Consider the following 19,501-nt stretch of genomic DNA (forward strand, 5'->3'; position numbering starts at 1 on the left):
TCGTTTTGCGTGTGCCTGTGCAGACACATACGACTACACATGTGCATGTTCATTCACACATATGCACAGAATTATATATTCACATACACATATACACATGTATATATATATATATATATATATATATACATATATATATATATATATATATATATATATATATATATATACATATACACACACATAGACACACACACCCACACATATTGTATCCTGTAATTTATCGCTTCTGATAAATCAACAGCTTGATATATATATATATATATATATATATATATATATCATCATCATCATCATCATCGTTTAACGTCCGCTTTCCATGCTAGCATGGGTTGGACGATTTGACTGAGGACTGGTGAAACCAGATGGCAACACCAGGCTCCAATCTAAATTTGGCAGAGTTTCTACAGCTGGATGCCCTTCCTAACGCCAACCACTCACTATTATTATTATTATTATTATTATTATTATTATTATTATTATTATTATTATTATTATTATTCATGATAAACTATGGAGAAAAAATCAAAGACATAACCTATTATAGATGTAAATTGTATAGAGTTCATAAAATATTCGACAGGAAAATAAACATTTTAAATTATTTTATATGTGTGTGTGTGTGTCTGTGTGTGTGTGATCATCATCATCACCATCATCATCATTTGCTATCCACTCTCCATGCTGGCATGGGTTAAATGGTTTGACTGAAACTGGTAAGCGGGAGAGCTGCACCAGGTTCCCAATCTGATTTTGGTTTTGGTTTCTACAGCTGGATGCCCTTCCTAATGCCAACCACTCCAGGAGTGTAATGGGTACTTTTATGTGCCACCAGCACAGGCGCCATTTACATGACACTAGCAGCGACAACAACCACGACGATTCACAGGTGCCCTTTACATGGTACCAGCAACAACCACGACTATAATTCATGAGTGCCATCAATGGCCATGACTGTGATACACTGGTGCCATTTACATGGCACTAGCAGCATCAATGACCACGACTATGATTCATGAGTGCCATTTATATGGCACAGACATACATTTTAGCTCATGTTTTTTTTTTTTTGTTTTTTCTTTTATATGATTGTAAATGTATTTCAGAAATGCTGAAAGAGCTCTAGCTATGACTACAGCCGCCAATTCACAAGCAGAGAAATTAGACGATGTGCCCCATTTAAGGCTGGATTCTGAGTCAGTTTTAGAAAATGCCTACCAAATAGGAGAAAAGATTGGCCAGGGTAGTTTTGGCAAGGTTTATAAAGTTACCGACAAAAAAACCGGTGAGAGATGGGCAATGAAATGCATCAGCAAGCAAAAGGTAAGATCTCTCTCTCTCTCGCTCTCTCTCTCTATCTATCTATCTATCTATCTATCGATCTCTTCTCCTCTCTCCCTCTCCTCCTCTCCCTTTCTCTTTCCCTCTCTCTCTCTTTTCTTCTATCTCCCTCTCTCCTCTCTTCCTCTCCCTCTCTCCTCTCTTCCTCTCCCTCTCTTCCTCTCCCTCTCTCCTCTCTTCCTCTCCCTCTCTCCTCTCTTCCTCTCCCTCTCTCCTCTCTTCCTCTCCCTCTCTTCCTCTCCCTCTCTCCTCTCTTCCTCTCCCTCTCTCCTCTCTTCCTCTCCCTCTCTCTTTATCGTTCTATCTCTCTCTTTTTCCTTATCTCTCCCTCTCTCCCTCCTATTTTTCTTCTATCTCCTCTCCTCTCTCTCGCACCTCCCCTCTCTCTCTTTATCATTCTATTTTTCTATCTTTTCCTTATCTCTCTCTGTTCCTCTTTCTCCCTCTCTCCTCAACCTCTCTCCTCTCCCTCTTCTATCTCTCTCTCTCCTCTTTCTCCCACTCTTCCCCTCTCACTCTTTATCTTTCTCTTTATCTCCCTCTCTCCCCCAGTGAATGTTCCATCAAATTTTAACTACAGACATTGTATAACACAATGCATGTTGTGCAGACCACATACCCCACATACCCTTAATGCCATACAGACACATATACCCTTAATCTAATTAATGCATGCAGACTATAAAATAACTGTACTACACATATATATATATATATATATATATATATATATATATATATATATATATATATATATATATATATATATATATGTATATATATATATATATATCGGCCATGCTGGAGCGCATTTAGCCAAACAAATCGACCCCAGGACTTAAATTCTTTGCAAGCTGTGTACTTATTCTATCAGTCTTTTTTGCTGAACCGCTAAGTTACAGGGGCATAAACGCACCAACATTAGTTGTCCAGCGATGGTGGGTGGACAAACACAGATACAAACACACACACACACACACACACACACACACACACTCATTTCTTATTTTTGTGTGTCTATTTTTGTTTTTTTTTTGTTTTCTGTTCTATAGTCTGGCAATGCACCGATACACTTGTTTGAGAGGGAAGTGGCAATATTAAAGAGAGTGAGGCACGAAAATATTATAATGTTGAAAGAAGTTTACGAAACGCATGATGTAAGTTAAGTTTGTTTCGAGTTTTAATGTCGTGTTTTATTAAAGATTGAATGTTGATGGAGAAGAGAGGCTGGCTCTGCATGGTCGTTCCGCCCCATTAGAAAGAAATATTCTGTGGAGTCACATTCATATATTCTCTGCCATGTTACAAAAAAGTGGAAAGACACATTGTACAGTTTAGTTATGTCATCCTTATCGTCCTCATCATTAGCATTATCATCATCTTCATCATCATCACCATCTTCATCGTCATCATCATCATCATCACCATTGTCATCATCATTATCACTATCTTCATCAGCATCAGCATCATCATCATCATCACCATCACCACCATCACCACCATCACCACCATCAACATTATCACCGCTACCATCATCATCATCATCATCATCATCATCATCATCATTTTGACATCCACTTTTCCATGCTAATATGAGTCGAGCAGTATTTACTGAGGTAGGTTTCCTACTGCTGGATGCATTTCCTGTCTCCAACCCTCGCCTGTTTCCAAGTAAGTTGATATTTCCCCCATGGCCAAACATGTTTACGCAGAATATTGCAAATGAATGACATTTAATTATCAACAACCACACGACGTCAAGACAAGAAAACACACACACACACACACACACACACACACACACACTCACACTCCTACACACAAATAGCAAATCCACTTCCCTACCAAGTCCAGTCACAAGACTTGGATCAACCCAGGGCTTAAGGGGAAGACACTTGCACAATGTTCCACACAGTGGGATTGAACCCAAAACCATGTGGTTGGGAAGCAAGCTTCTTCACCATACATCTTCAGTTTTGTTACCCCTTCAAGCTCCACAAACCTCTATTCAGCCAGATTACGTTTCCCGTTGATATTATCATCGCAATATCTGATCTTGCCATCATTACATCTGTTTGTACTCAACGTCTTCCTTCCATTAATCATTGGCTTCCCAGAATACCAGAATAGCAGAATAGCAGAATAACTTGCTTAGAAAACACACTGCTTCTACATCATTGTTGATCTTAAGAATTCACATTAGCCATATGAGTATATAATACTTACCGGTGTAATTCTTTATATATACGTATCTATACATGCATGCACACACTGACTCACACACTTCTGTGTGTGTATGTGAGAGAAAGAGAGAGAGTGTGTGTGTGTGTGTGTGTGTCTGATCTTATTTTGGTATTCTTACCATCACGTGTGTGTGTATGTATGTGTGCATGTACGTGTGTATGCATGTATGTATATATGTATGTGTGTGTGTATTTCAATATGGAGCAAATAATTCACGAGAAAATAATTTGCAGAGATTTCATTGACTCTATTATTATCTAGCGTAACAATTTTATATATATATATATATATATATATATATATATATATATATATATATATATATATATATATATATATATATATATATATATATATATACATATATATATATACATGGGCAAGTGTTTTGTACTACAGCCTTAGACTGAACAAATCCTTAAGAGTGGATTTGGGATTTGGTAGATAGAAACTGAAAGAAGCATGTTATGTGTGTTTGTCACCATCCTGCAAACAGTGTCCTTTATTTCGAATCTTCTATGAAAACATGTCTGGTCTTGGAGAAATATTAGCTTGCTTAGAAACAGGTGTGGGCTGACAAACCTTTTAATTCCTTGAGAAACTTTTCATCTTAAATCATAAATATCACCAACTATTTAGTGAAAAGCTACTGTCAAATATTTATACTCTACTACCCCAAATGCCAACTGCAATTTTGCTCATTATAACTCTTTGAAAATTAATATACATAACAAAACCATCAACCTGTGCATCCACTATATTCCTAACAACTGCTCTTTAAATTCTGACTTCATGAATAAGTCTATTGTATACCAATGTCTGGTTACTACTAAAGACAACATAAACACTTATGTTGGTATGACCTCAAATCGATTTAAATCAAGATTTTATTACCACATGGATTCCCTTAAAAACAGCAAATGCAAACAAAACTTCTTTGGCTACATATATTTGGTAATTAAAGGATTACTTAAGACCATATCATCTTAAATAGAGCATACATCATACAACTAAAGCATATAAGATGAATAATAACCCTTATGATCTTTATACAATAGAGGGCTTCCATAATATATTTTGTAAAGACTCTTTTATTCAACTGCCATTTAGAGGATGGTTTCAAGCTGCAGTAACAGAAAATTCATAATGTATAGATTTTGCAAGCCAACCAGTGTGTGTGTGTGTATGTAGAAAGATAGTTAAAAATAAAAGTATAAATATGAATAAAATTTTTTAAATAAATTATGTGTGTGTATATAATCTTGTGTTTCTACAGAAAGTCTTTCTAATTATGGAATACTGTAGCGGCGGAGAACTGGGCAAACAACTGAGTGCTGCAGTGAAGTTTGATGAAGCTGTTGTCAAGAACGTCATGACTTCTCTAGTGAGTGCAATATCCTATCTTCATAAATGTGGTGAGTTGAACCTGTAAACCAGACTCCATTGTAAGGTAAAACCACCCTCTCTAACCATTCACCCACTCACCCGTCCCCCACCCATCCACAAACAGAATAGATATGAGGTTTACAGTATTTCTGTTATATGTGTCTGTCTGTATGTATGGATGTGTGCATGTATCTACGTATCAAACGTTTTTTTACATCCGCTTTCCATGCCGGCATGGGTTGGACAGGTTGTTACAATCAGTGGCAGCACATATTCAAGGGGTACTGCTCACTTAGAAAGGCCATGGGACCGCATGTTGATTGCATTCCACTTTTGGTTTCATTTCTCAGGTTGGATTAACCCCACCACCAACCTCAACATCACCCACTTTACAGAGAGTTCGGTGTGCTTTTTTTTTTTATGGCACCAGCATTAGAGAGGTAATTATATCCTCATCACAACTAAAGGAACCTCACAGCCCCACATTTATTGGTCAGTTGCCAGCATCTTTACAGAGTGAGAAATATGAGTGACAGAGACACGAATGATAGTGGTCAGCAGGATATATGATTGAAGAAAGCAGCTGCATATGATTGGACAGTATAGCTAAAGTATTTGCCACTATATGCAGCCCTTGAACTCCCTCATTCTCACTCTACTCTACATATAGGCTTATACAGCAGACCCTAAAGTTCTACCCTCTTTAACCCTTTAGCGTTTAAAATGGCCATTTCCAGCCCAAATACTCTACATTTTTCATGTTCAAACTGGCTAGATCTGGCCTCTCACACCTACCCTACAATGTCATTCTAAAAATAAATAATCTCAACACCGAAATCTCAAAGCTACAAGATAATGATGATTAATTGAAAACAATGAAAGTAAACAAGCATTTCATTTGACCGAGTAATCTGAATGCTAAAAGGTTAAAGCATTGCCAGATCATTCTCATATCTGCCATTAACAGCCTCCCTCTCCACTTTTGTCCCCTACTCACTACAATCATCCCTATGTACTTCTAACTTCAATCTCTGTCACTGTACACCTCTCTCTCTCTCTCGTTCTCTCTTTGCCCCCTCTCCCTATTCTTCCACTCTATACATCATCTAAACTGTTCATCCCACCATGCTATGCTACTCATTTAATTCTAGTCTCCATGCCAACCCACTTCCAAACAAAATTAAAAACAGATCCACATATATTGTCAGTGTCTTCATTAAGCTCCATCAGGAGACTCACAAAATCTTTTTCAACGAATATTTCAGAGTTTTCTAGAAAACTCAATAAGCGAATAACTGAATAACTGCTTGCGCCATCAGCGTTTGCGTTTCTGGTGGAAATCACTTGAGCATTTTCTTCCATTTGCAGGTGTAGTCCATCGAGATTTAAAACTGTCCAACATTTTGCTAAGCAAAGAACCAAAAATTGAAGACAAAAACTTCTTCATTAAGGTAAGTGTGTGTGTGGGGGGGGGGTTGTCAGTGTCATCATCATTGTTGTCATTATTGTTTGTTGTTGTCATCAGCAGCATCTACATCACAGGTGGCAGCAGCAGTAGTGTTGTCATCTAGACCTAGGTCAGACTTTTCCACCAGATCACTATCGCTCTTGCTGGGATTTTTTAGCCCTAGGTCAGACCTGATCTACCAGATCTCTGTTATTCTTATTATTTTTTTAGCCCTAGGTCAGACCTGATCCACCAGATCTCTTATTTTTCTTACTATTATTTTTTTAGCCCTAGGTCAGATCTGATCTACCAGATCTCTGTTATTCTTCTTACTATTATTTTTTTAGCCCTAGGTCAGATCTGATCTACCAGATCTCTGTTATTCTTCTTACTATTATTTTTTTTAGCCCTAGGTCAGACCTGATCCACCAGATCTCTGTTGTTATTGTTGATGTTGCCATTGTTATTTGTTGTTTTTTTTGTCTTCTTTTTACAAAAGTAAAAGAATTTAATTTCTGTCTCGTCTGAGAAAACCAAAGTTTCAGGAAAGGAAAAAAAATGACAACTAAAATAGAGACAAAATAAACTTTTAATCTTATTTGCATCTAAGTTAGCTAAACTAGATGCAAATGAGATTAATGTATGCTAATGAGCCTATGCTAATGTGTAATGGATACAAGTAATAATACATAATGAATAACAGAATTGTAATAATTACCATTTTTCTGATTATTTAACCACCACCACAACCATCACCATCACCACCACTGTCATCACCGCCACCATCACCGCCATCATCACCACCACTACCACTATCAGGCCATCACTACCACCACCATCACTGCCACCACCACCACCACCATTACCATCATCACTGCCACCACCCCCCACTATCACTGCCACCACCATCATCACCATTATCAATACCATCAACATCTTTTGTCTCATCGTCTGATACACTGTGACAATGTGATTTGATCACTTGACTATCCAGTGCACACACAGACACACATACATGTATATATACCATCATCATCATCATCATCATGTAACATCCTCTATCGCATGCTTGCATGGGTCAGACGGAATTCCATCTAAGCAGATTTCCTTCGGCCCTGTGCACTTCCTATCACCAACTCTCACCTGTTTCCAATCCAAGCAAAGTGATATTTCCCCTATGAACCAGAAATGAACGACACTGCTTGTATGAAGGTGACACTTGTTTACATTTGTCATGTGATGTGAAGACGAGGCAGTACAAAGACACACGCACACACACGTATAAATATAAAATAAAAAGGGTGTGTGATTAAGGAGCTGGCTTTGCAACCGTGTGGTTTCAGGTTCAGTCCCACTGTGTGGCGCTTTGGGTGAGTGCCTTCTGCTACAGCCCTATATGTGCACATATATATATATATATGTGTGTGTGTGTAAATATGTAAATATATATGCATATATACATGTGTGGGTGTGTGTATATATATATATATATAAAGTTGTTATAGTGTCAACTCAATGTGACAATCCCAATAAGGGAATATACTACCGCTGTTTAGCCCTAGGAAGCTGGACCGCTTCCTGTCGGCCTTGACACAATTACTGTGTCCTTATGTTTGCGAGGGGGAGACAAGCTCCCCCACCCAGCCTAGCCAGCATTCAGGGACATGTTTCTGAGTCTTTGCTCGTCATCAGCCTGAAGTAGCATGACCAGCTGGTTGAAGAAGTCTGTTTAGCCCTGGCAAACATATATAATCAGAGTGAAATTTATTCATCATATATATATATTTATATGCACATATACATTATATTTAATGGTCATTTCTTATTGAATTGATAGTTATATCATGCAGGAGACAAAAACACGAGAAAAGACGCGATTTAATTATCTGAATAATTTAAGTCGTTATAGCAATAATTCATCTCAGAATATGGACAATTGATCAATAATTACTAACAGCTAACAGACATAACCACCAACAGATATCACATATGACCACCAGAGGCTAATGAACATAAGCACTAAAAGTTAACGAACGTAAGCACTAATAGTTAACGAATGTAAACACCAGTAGCTATTGGTTACAAGCACTAATAGCAACAACAACAACAAGGAGAAAAGGTCGTGGCTTTGATTTGATAAATCATCATCATCATCATTTAACGTCCACTTATCCTTGCTTGCATGGGTTAGGAGGAATTTGTTGAGGCAGATTTTTTATGGTTAAATGCCTTTCCTGTTGTTAACTCTCACCTGTTTCCAATTAAGGTGATATTTTCTCTTAGCTAGGAATGTTTTTAGACGGAAGACTAGAAACAAATAAACTTTTTTTTGACTTTGTATTTTATCCTTCCAGGGTCAATAAAGTAAGTACCAGTTGAGTACTGAGGTCAATGTAATTAACGTGTCTCCTACCCCAGGCTTGCTGGCCTAGTGCCAAAATCTGAAACCAATATATATGTATGTTTGTATGTATTGGGTCGTCCCGTAAATAATGCGTTTTTTCAATTGTATGAGGGGATGGGATAAACTACCTGCATCAGCTTCCTATAAAAGCAGGTAGTAATTTTACCTTGTACTTATTCTTAGTGCAAGTTTTGAAGAGTGCAGTTCGATTTTTAGGTTTTTTTTTTCCAAGCTATAATGGAAGTAACAAAGGAACATATTTTGCTTTATGAGTTCAATAAAGGCAAGAACGCAATGGAAAGTGCAAGGAATATTAATGCAGTATATGGGGATTGGACAATAAGCGTAAACCAGTGTCAATGGTGGTTCCAGAAATTCCGAGCTGGAAACTACAGCCTAGAAGATGAGCCTCATCCTGGAAGACCTGTAGTGCTTGACAAGGACATCCTGCAAACCCTGGTGGAACAAAATACCATTGTAACTGTTAAGGAACAAGCAGAGAAGCTTGGATTTGGTTATTCAAGTAGTCATTCAAAGAAAAACGACTATCTTTGGTTTCAAGATGAAAGGTATTCTTCCATCAGGATAATGCTCGGCCACATACAGCTGGAGCAGTTTGAATGGGAAACGATGCCCCACACACCATATTTGCCAGACATTGTCCCATCTGATTATCATTTATTCTGCAGTCTTCAAAAATCATTTGGACGGAAAAAATATGAATTCTGTAGACGAGGTCAGAACAGTACTGAAAGAGTATTTTTCATCACAGACAAGTGAATTTTGGAAGAAGGGTCTTGCAAGTGTACCAGATAGATGGAAGAGCATTGTAGAAAATGAAGGAGAGTATATTTTAGATTAAAAAAGAACTTTGTTTACAATAATTTTGAAAAATAAAAGAAGTATAAAAAAAAAGGCATTATTTATGGGATGACCCAATATGTCTCATTTTGTTCTACAGGTAACTGATTTTGGTCTCTCTGTTGTTAAAGAAGGGGTTCGTCCAGAAAACATGTTAAATTCCTTTTGTGGCACATTGAATTACATGGGTGAGTTGTTGTTGTTTTTGTGTTGTTATTTAGCCACCCATCCATCCCTCTCAATCAAGCAGAATCATTCTTCAATTGCAGTCAGTTTTTTTTTTTTATGTTTGACCAACGTAAAACTCTGCCATGTCTCATTCATTTCCCTGATGTCAACTTTTCCCTGAAGAAGGCCTCTGTCCAAAACAGTGGATTTTTCTATTCTCCAGGGCAAGTTCACTGGACTCTTTTTATCAAATTGTACCAAATTACTCTTTTTTGGAGTTTTTTTACGGTCATCCTCACCATCAGCATTATTTTAACATCTACTTTTCCAAGCTTCCATGAGTCAGATTGAATTTGTTGAAGTGGATTTTTCTATACCTGGATGCCTTTCCTGTCACCAACCCTCACCTGTTTCCAATCGAGGTAATATTTCCTACCAGGGTTTTGGGCATCCTCCTTTTTCAAACCAACCCTCCCAATTTCCTCCTCCTCCATGCCAGCATGGACAATGGACATTAAATGATGATGATGATGATGGTAATGATCAAATGTCTGTGCTATACATTAGTGGTTGGCATTAGGAAGGACATCCAGCTGTAGAAACCAAATCAGGCTGGAGTCTGGTGCAGCTCCCCAGCTGGGTTGGATGGTCAAATCATCCAACCCATGCCAGCATGGACAATGGACATTAAATGATGATGATGGTAATGATCAAATGTCCGTGCTGTACATTAGCTCATTTCTGCCATCATCTTGCTGTTGACCGAACAGGGGCACCATGGTGTACTACACGTTAGATGTTGAAGTGATTGCAGGACAATGTGAGAGGAAGTGTTTGCTCAAGAATACAACACATGACTCAGTCTTGGAATTGAAATCATGGTCTTGCGATTATGAGTGCAACACCCTTCTCACTTGGCCAGATGCCTTCATGGAGGGTAGAACCGAAGGTTGGGATAATCCCCATGTTTAGATAAAGCCTTTGTATTGCTATTTATTTGAGAACACAATGACTCGACATCCTTACATAACATTTTATTATTCCTGTTCTGACGCAGCACCAGAAATTGCCGAAAATAAAAACTACAGTCAGCAGTGCGATGTCTGGGCCATGGGTATCATAACATATCAGTTGTAAGTTGTAAAGATTCCTTGCTTTTATAGCTGCACTTCACCTCTGACCAAAATCTAAACTCAGGCTCAAACACAAAATCCAGTCCTCACTCAAACTACACTCAAAATGTGTCTCAGCTATATTTGCATTACACTTGATAAAATGACCAGTTGTAAGTTCTAAAGATTCTTTGCTTTTATAGCTGCACTTCAACCCTGGCTAAAATCTAAACTCAAACACAAAATCTAGTCTTCACTCAACAAAGACACACAAGATACCACAGCCTAGCTTCGTTAATCCCAACTCATATTCGTCCTTTATTTATATATTTTTAAAAACTTTTTTCTCTTCCAACAGACTTTGCAGTTATCCACCCTTTTATGCCAATGACGAGAAAGAATTGATAAAGAAAATAAAAATCGGGAAAATTGTATTTAGTTCACCTGACTGGGACAGCATCAGCAGTGAAGGTTGGTAATTATCTGTTGCTCATGATTTTTCTGGTCAATTGTAAATCAGTGATATATTTGTGTGTATCAGTGTATTAGGGGATCTGGAACAGAGACAGTATCATCTCTTTTACTTGTTTCAGTCATTTGACTGCGGCCATGCTGGAGCACCGCCTTTAGTCGAGCAAATCAACCCCAGGACTTATTCTTTGTAAGCCTAGTACTTATTCCATCGGTTTCTTTTGCCGAACCGTGAAGTTATGGGGTTAGGGTTAGGAAATAAGGACCAGTTGAGCACTGGAGTTGAACTAATCGACTAGCCCCCCCGGCTTGCCACTGCCACCCCTGCTGCCATTGCCGCTGCCTGCCTTCCGCCACAAAATTTCAGGTCTTATGCCTGTAATAGAATGGATTATTGAAGTGACCTAAATAGCAATGGAGGAATGTATTCTAAAAACAGAATTGCTAGAGTAAGAACAGGATGAGGGGGAAAAGATTAGGGAGCTATTACCTGTGGCGGTAACAAAGATTCCCTCCCCACCCTCTCTTACCCCCCCTCCCACCGCTCTGAGTAAAGGGGGAAGGGGAAGTTGTATGATGATAATGATGATGTGTGTCTACAAAGTGTGATGTTGCAATACAGCAAAGCATAGGTTTTTGAATGCAGAGGACAAGCGAAGCAGCGAAGGCTGGAAAGAAACAAGGCCTGTATTCTCGATTGTATATTGAATGTTGGTGTACATAAACAGTGGAGCATAAGTGAACCAGGAAAAAAACTCTGTGTGTGTGTGTGAAGTGGCATGGCTTAGTAGTCAGGATATTTGGCTGCTAATCACAAAGTTTGATGAAGAGCTGTGTGTTGTCTCCTTGAGCAAGACATTCTATTTCATGTTGTTCCAGTCACCTCAGCTGGCAAAAATGAGTTGTACCAGCCAACCTTGTCACACAGTTCAAAAAAGGATATATATATATATTTATATCTATATCTATATATTTATATATATATCTATATATTTATATATACATACATACATATATATATTTATATACACACACACACATAGATAGAGAGAGTACCAGACAGAGACAAAGAGTGATGTATGCATTTGTAGATGTGGTGGTGTGCATACATGTACTGATAACAAAAAAGATCATAAACTGCTAAAATGGGGTTTTTGTTTCTTTACATATTTTTTTTTTTTTGAAATTTCAGCCAAAGACTTTGTCAAAAAATTATTGCATGTTGATCCAAGTCATCGTTTGACGGCACCGGAGGCCTCACAGCACACTTGGCTTACGGTAAGGTCTTCCGTACCTCTCTCTACTCTGGCATCATAATTGGTAAAACATAAAACTTCCCTTTATGACTAACTGTAAGCTAACGAATATATTTATGAAATTCTTGTCCTTTGGATATTTTGCTCTGTGCTTGTGTTGCTGCTTATCCGAGTGTCTTCTGCTATACTCTTGCAGGGAATCAAAGACGACACCCGTCAGTCGTCCAACGTTCTGGAATTGATGACATACTGGCAAGAGGACCTGAAGAAGGACCACTTGAAGAAGAATTTCAACAGTGACAGCAGCATCGATTCTAAAGATTCCACTTACTGGAGCGAAGTCGTAAGCATCTACTCTTAAGACCATCGTTTGGTCGGTTAGTGGGGTGGGTGAATTAAAGGAGTTAATTGGTGGCTGGGTGGGTAACTTGTAGAGAGGATCGGTTGGTTGCTTGGTGGATTGGTACTTTGGTGGGGTGGATGACTGGGTACTTTGGAAGTGGATGAACGGGTAACTTGGTAGCTTTGTGCATGAGTGCGTCGGTAAGCGGGGTGATTAAAGGGTATGTAGCTAGATAGCTTGGTCATTTAGTGGGTGAAATTTAAGGGTGAATGGGTGGCTTGGTAGCTAAGTGGGTAGTTTTGTGGTTTGTTTGGTGGAGGTGGGGGAGTTGGTGTTTAGACCAACAGGGGTTGGGTGTTTGATGGTCACATGAGTGACTTAATTGGCAAGGTCAACTGTTTGGGTTGCTGTGGGTGTCTGGGTGGATCGGCTGGTTTGGAGTGTGAGGACTGATGGTAGTGGTATGAGTGACGCGATGGTATGATGGCTGGAGGGGGGGGGGCGGTAACAGTATGGTAGTGAGATGGGTGTCAGTTCCAGCAACTGATGGTGCTGTAATGGTAATGAGGATATGACAAGTGGTTGTATCATGGAGATGGTGGTGGTGGCTGTGATGGAGGTGACAATGGAAGTGGTTGTGATGGTGGTAGCGATGATTGTTGTAGTGGTTGTGATGGTGTGAAACTGACCCCCCCCCCCGTCCTTGAATGCAGCATCCCCCTTTAAGAGGATAACATCTTCATATGGCTGCAAAAGTCTAAATTGCCTGAAAAACCAAATAAACAAATATTTTCTTGTTTGTTTTTTCTTCTGTTTATTAATAATTTGCAGGAAGGAGAGGACACGAAATCCAACGGTTCCAAAGATGCACAGATAACGAACACATTGCTAAAGGCATCCCTCACCAATTCACCGCCAGACTACCTAGGTTCACCACTGAGGAGACTCTCAACCCAACCTAAATTGTCAGCTTTTTTACAGGATTCTGAAAGTTTAGGATCGTCTTCTTCTTCGAGCAGAAAGATGTCAAAGAAGAAGGATTAGACGCAACACGAAATTTCTATTATAATTATTATTATTGTTATTATCATCATCATTATTATTATTATTATTATTATTATTATTATTTACTAACAAATAACATTTTAAAGAGAGAAAATTCATAAAACGGTAAAATATAATAGAATATTAAATTACATTTTCCACTATATGAGCATCGTGTTTTTCTTTTTTGTTTTCTTTTCTTTATACTTCTGATTGGCTTAATTAAAATATGGTTTGTTTTTAAAGTTAATTATACTTAAATCCCACAACTTTTTTGATACAAATTTTTGTTGCATGGGACAAAACCTATGAAATTCCTCATGCTTTCTTCTATCATTGAAGCTAAGATAAATATATTTTGCTTTTAAAATAAAAAAAAAAGTTTAGATCTAAACTTGATTGGTGGCATTACTTACTCTCCTATAACACTGCTACATATTTTGGTGTAAACGTTTTTTCTACTGGACCAAATCTCAATTTTTTAATGCCAAAATGTAGCTAGGAACCATTCCTCTTCAAAAATATTAACAGTTTTCAATTTGGTTCAAAATTGAATTAGCGACAAATTCTGAAAGTTGCTGCGTGTGAGTAAATTGCAGCCTTAAGAATATTATTCAACTACTACCATATGTAATATGTGTGTGTATGTATATATATACAGGGTTACGGGAAAGTTTTTGGCTTTCGGTAAAAGAAAATACAGGAGAATCAGTTAATTATGATTTTATTCCACATATTCCCTTCTCAGATTCACACACTTATTGCAGCAGTCCTTCAGTTTTTCTAATCCCTGTAAATGAACTTGGGAGGTTGGACCTCCAACCAGGCCTTTCGCGATACCCTTAAAGCCAGGAACTTTACAGCAACCCTTCATAAATATATTACATTATATTATTGATAATTAACATATTTTATATATATATATATATATATTATTCATTTAAAATAGAGATGCCTATAATAGGACATCTAACCCGCTAGAAAGAGCAGCAAAAAACTCTATACCACAATCTGGTAAATGTTTTTATTTTTCATTCCCTTTCGAAATTATCCCTATTTTTGTGAATAATATATAGTCTATTGACTAAATATTTTCTTCTCGCTAGACCACTGGCAGTAAATAAAATTTCTAAAATTTTTTGCTGCCCTGTGATTTATTAATAATGATAAAATATATATATATATTATATATCATAAATATATACTATATATATATATATATATATGTATTATATATAAAAAGTGTATGAATGTAGCTTACTGTTTCTTCTGTGCGTGTGTGTGTACATTTATGAATTCCTTCATATACATACATAAACATGTGCATGTGTAGATAGCAACATCAGCTGTTTCTGGAAGATGTTTCCAATACCTCACCCCCATCATTATTTTCCAGAAGGAACATTCTTCAACAGCAGAGTAACTTTAAATATTATGAAGTTGGCAAGCTTACAGAATTCTTCTTCAAACAGCCTCCAACACAGGTGAAACATCTCTTCTTCCTCACAGGCCTCTATTGCACCACTGCCAAGAGCCAAGCATTTCACGTTCATATTTTTTCTTTGGGGGTGTTCCATAGAGCAGACTTGTTAAACAGTGCTGTAGTTATCAGATCGTTGTTTTAACACCTACTCTTCCATGGGTTGGATGGAGTTTACAGAGATTTTTTTTCCATGGCTGGATGCCCTTCCCGTTGCCTATCCTTCATTAGCTCATTTGATTTGAAGGCTATTTAGCTGCTGGGTTCTAGCAAGTCAGAAACCCACATGGGGGGGGGGTTGTCATTGGTTTGTGATTTGGCTGCTATTTTTAGCAAGCCAGAAACCCATATTGGGGGGGGGGCTGTCATTGGTTTGATTTGGCTGCTATTTCTAGCAAGTCAGAAAACTATATAGCAGGGCCCTTGTTTACTTGTGTGGTTTGGCTGCTATTTCCAGCAAGTCGAGCAACTATTGGGTCATGTCATTTGACTGAGATTTGGCTGCTATCTCTAGCAAGACATAGAAGCCCCTTGTTGGCTCACCTTTCCCATATATTACTCCCGTTTTATATTTCGGTGTTTTACTTTCTTTTAAAATGTTTGATGTTCAGTTCTAGCCTTGGCGCTGCTCTGGCTTTCATTCATTCTTTTGCTATTTGCATGAAAGAGAGGTTATCTTCCTATCCCGGAGAAAATTCATTTCTCATCTGCAAAAACTTGAGCTGTTTGGATTCTTTCCTTTTACTTATTTTAGTCATTAGACTGTGGCCATGCTGGGGCACCAACTTGAACTCCCTACCACCAGTAATTAGTTTTTTAAAGTTTGGCACTTATTCTATCAGCCTCTTGCTGAAGTTACAAGGGACATAAACAAACCGACACCAGATGTCAAGCAGTGGTAGAAACAAACCCAAACATAAAAGTCACATAGGACAGGCTTCTTTCAGTTTCTATCAACCAAATCCACTCACAAGGATTTGGTTGGCCCAAGGCTGTAGTAGAAGTCTATAGGTCAAGGCCCCATGTAGTGGGGTGGCTGAAATGTGCACTAATTTTATATATATATATATATATATATATATATATATAATTACAATATTTTGGTGATTCTGGTCACTATGGAAACTGCGCAACCAGCCCAATGACTCTTATGACTTGAGAGACAGTTAATGTCCAGTGAGTTGGTGATGATGTGTTGACAAACTGACAGGAAGCAGGGCTGTACAACATAGAACACTGATGGAATCAAGTGAGGAAATAGGGAGCTAAAAAGAGGTGGGGAACAAATGGGTCCAGGTGGTTGGCTTAGAGAAAACACTTTTAATATGTATCGGAGTAAATTTTTATGTTTCTTACTACACAACCACACCTGCGCCGATATATATATATGTATGTATGAATATATGTGTTTGTATGTATGTGCCATATGTAACACTCTTAGACCTCAAATCATTTTGAAACCATTATTATAAGTATTATTTTCCAGCTCTTTATGTTCTGAGTTCAAATTATGCCATGGTTGACTTTGTCTCCATCATTTCAGGGTTGATAAAAGAAGTAACTGACTTCATTCACAATACTGCTGGCTTTGTGCCAAAATTTGAAACCTTTCTTCTTCTTATTAATTCTAAATCTTTTAGGAATAAACCTAACTCATGCAAGCATGGAAAAATAGACATTGAAATAATGATGATGATGGTGATGAGGATGATGACTTTGATTATTATTATTATTATCATTATACTTATCATCATTCTTATTATTAATAAATCTTTTAGAAATATTTTATTATCATAATTTCCAAAAATTCAAATTCCACTTTTTTTTTTTTATAGCAGATTTCATGTTTTCTACATCAAAAACATTTGCACCTAAATGATTAACAAATTTTAAAATAATCCAAATTAATTAACAAAAAAAAAAAAAAAAAAAAAAAAAATTAATTAAAATGATTCTAAGCTATGCATGTATCAAATGAAGAAGTTTTAGCAATGAAAATATTTCTTTTCTTTTCAAAAGATATTCCTGACAGGAAGGAACTGGTATCAAAGAGATTCCTACCGTTTTTATAAGACTAAAAAGAAAACCAAAAGATTGTTGTTGTTGTTGTTGTTGTTGTTGTCAGGGGCAGTTATTTGGCTATGGTGAAACAAAGAATTATGGAATTAAAAGTTTGGAGCATAAAAAGACATCAAACCCTTACCCCTGACCCTCTCAGGCGAAGTTGGATTTAAAGTTTTTTTTTCGTAAAATAAATACATGAAAGAATTCCTCAAACCCCTATGACCCAACCACTACCACCACCACCCGACCATGTATTTCTGAAGGACATACTTCTAAACTGGACACACACCTATATATATATATGTATATATAGAGAGAGATAGATAGACACACATATATATATAGAGAGAGATAGACACACACACATATATATATATATATATATATATATAGAGAGAGAGAGAGAGAGATAGACACACACACACACATATGTACATACATATACACACACATATATCGACATATTTACACACACACACACAAAGACAAGCTGAAATGTGAATTCTCAGCAGTCAATGTGGCTGGCTCACAACAGCTTTGAGCAAACAGCCTTGGAGTGAACAGAATGGAGATCATCGTGTCAAAATGGGTATAAGAGACTGTTTCAACCAGCATTAACATGTGAATGGGTTGCAAGACAAAGGAGAAGAGCGGCTGCAAAAGTACCGCCTGCACTGACCCGTAATCCTTATACTTGCAACATCTGCGGGCCTCTTTGTAAATCGGTGGTGGGCCTCGAATGTCACATTCGACGACATAAGCATTCTGGTTGACAAAGAAAGTGCAGGTTGTTAGATCCTCATATGTTGAAACCAACAGTGGAGCCAAAAGTCACGCACCAAAATATTTGACATTTTATTCATATTATTATTATTATTGTTGTTATTATTATTCATTTTGTTCATCATGTGCAGGTAGGTGTGTATTCACCATTATTTCATTTATTTTATTCAATTTCAGAAAACTTGAAGCATGCCTTTGACAATTCCGGAGTGTAGTGAACTTATTCTGTGCATGACTTTTGGCCCACCATACACACACACACACACGAATATATAGGTACACATACATATGCCTTGATGTGTGTGTATGGATATATATATATATATATATATATGTATGCACATATAGTTTGACGCAAACACACACATATATATATATATATATATAGTTAAAAAAAGTAAAATGAAGTTGGAAAAGTCACGGAAGTATATTTTAGAGAATGTTTAATAAAATATTACCGGTTTCAATGTATCCATCTTATCAAATATGGTAAATATTAAAAATTGTTTTTTCTCTCTGACCCCTCCCCTCCAAATTCTAATATCTCTAATGTTTTATTAAACATTCTCTAAAATATACTTCCATGCCATTTCCAACTTCATCTACTTTCTTTAACTATAATTTTTGATTTGTATGGACTCATAACCACTTTTCATCTAATATATATATATACACATACACAAATGGCTGACGACTAGCATCACGTTTGAAACTCAAGAGTATCAATGAATTTGAATCAAACTGTTTGGATCCATCCATCCATCCATATATATATATATATTTATGTGTGTAAATATATATACAAACATATGTATGCTGTATTTCATGGCAATATAAGACACCACTACCCCCAAAAAATATCTCATTGAAACCACCCTAGTTCCTATTTACCAAGATGAACCACCCGTAAGCTAATTTTGTCCCTGACACCGACTTTGCACTGCAGAAAATTTGGGTGCAGCCAAATATACCAAAGCTTCTTTCATGTTATCAAATACAATATGCACACCCCACTCACACACACATATATACACACACACACACATATATATATGTGTGTGTGTGTGTATATATATATATATATATATATATATATA

The 19,501-nt window shown here is 37.2% G+C and overlaps 1 protein-coding gene across 2 annotated transcripts in view; it reads left to right on the plus strand.

The window, feature by feature from the left end:
- LOC106872037 (serine/threonine-protein kinase 33) overlaps positions 1-14,241 on the plus strand; it is a 64,579-nt gene extending 50,338 nt beyond the window's left edge. Inside the window, exons 2-11 of one of the 2 annotated variants that reach the window (XM_089339101.1) lie at positions 1,107-1,323; positions 2,394-2,498; positions 4,862-5,000; positions 6,340-6,422; positions 9,784-9,871; positions 10,909-10,984; positions 11,322-11,434; positions 12,627-12,712; positions 12,887-13,033; positions 13,865-14,241. In XM_089339101.1, the coding sequence (XP_089195227.1) occupies positions 1,129-1,323; positions 2,394-2,498; positions 4,862-5,000; positions 6,340-6,422; positions 9,784-9,871; positions 10,909-10,984; positions 11,322-11,434; positions 12,627-12,712; positions 12,887-13,033; positions 13,865-14,077 (1,245 nt within the window). In that variant the 5' untranslated portion in view covers positions 1,107-1,128 and the 3' untranslated portion in view covers positions 14,078-14,241. Of the gene's footprint in view, positions 1-1,106; positions 1,324-2,393; positions 2,499-4,861; positions 5,001-6,339; positions 6,423-9,783; positions 9,872-10,908; positions 10,985-11,321; positions 11,435-12,626; positions 12,713-12,886; positions 13,034-13,864 lie in introns of those variants that run through there. The other variant, XM_089339102.1, reaches the window with a different exon arrangement.
- The last annotated feature ends 5,260 nt before the right edge of the window (positions 14,242-19,501 follow it).

The sequence above is a fragment of the Octopus bimaculoides genome, chromosome 21 (assembly GCF_046866305.1).
Source record: "Octopus bimaculoides isolate indiv1 chromosome 21, ASM4686630v1, whole genome shotgun sequence".
NCBI lineage: Eukaryota > Metazoa > Mollusca > Cephalopoda > Octopoda > Octopodidae > Octopus > Octopus bimaculoides.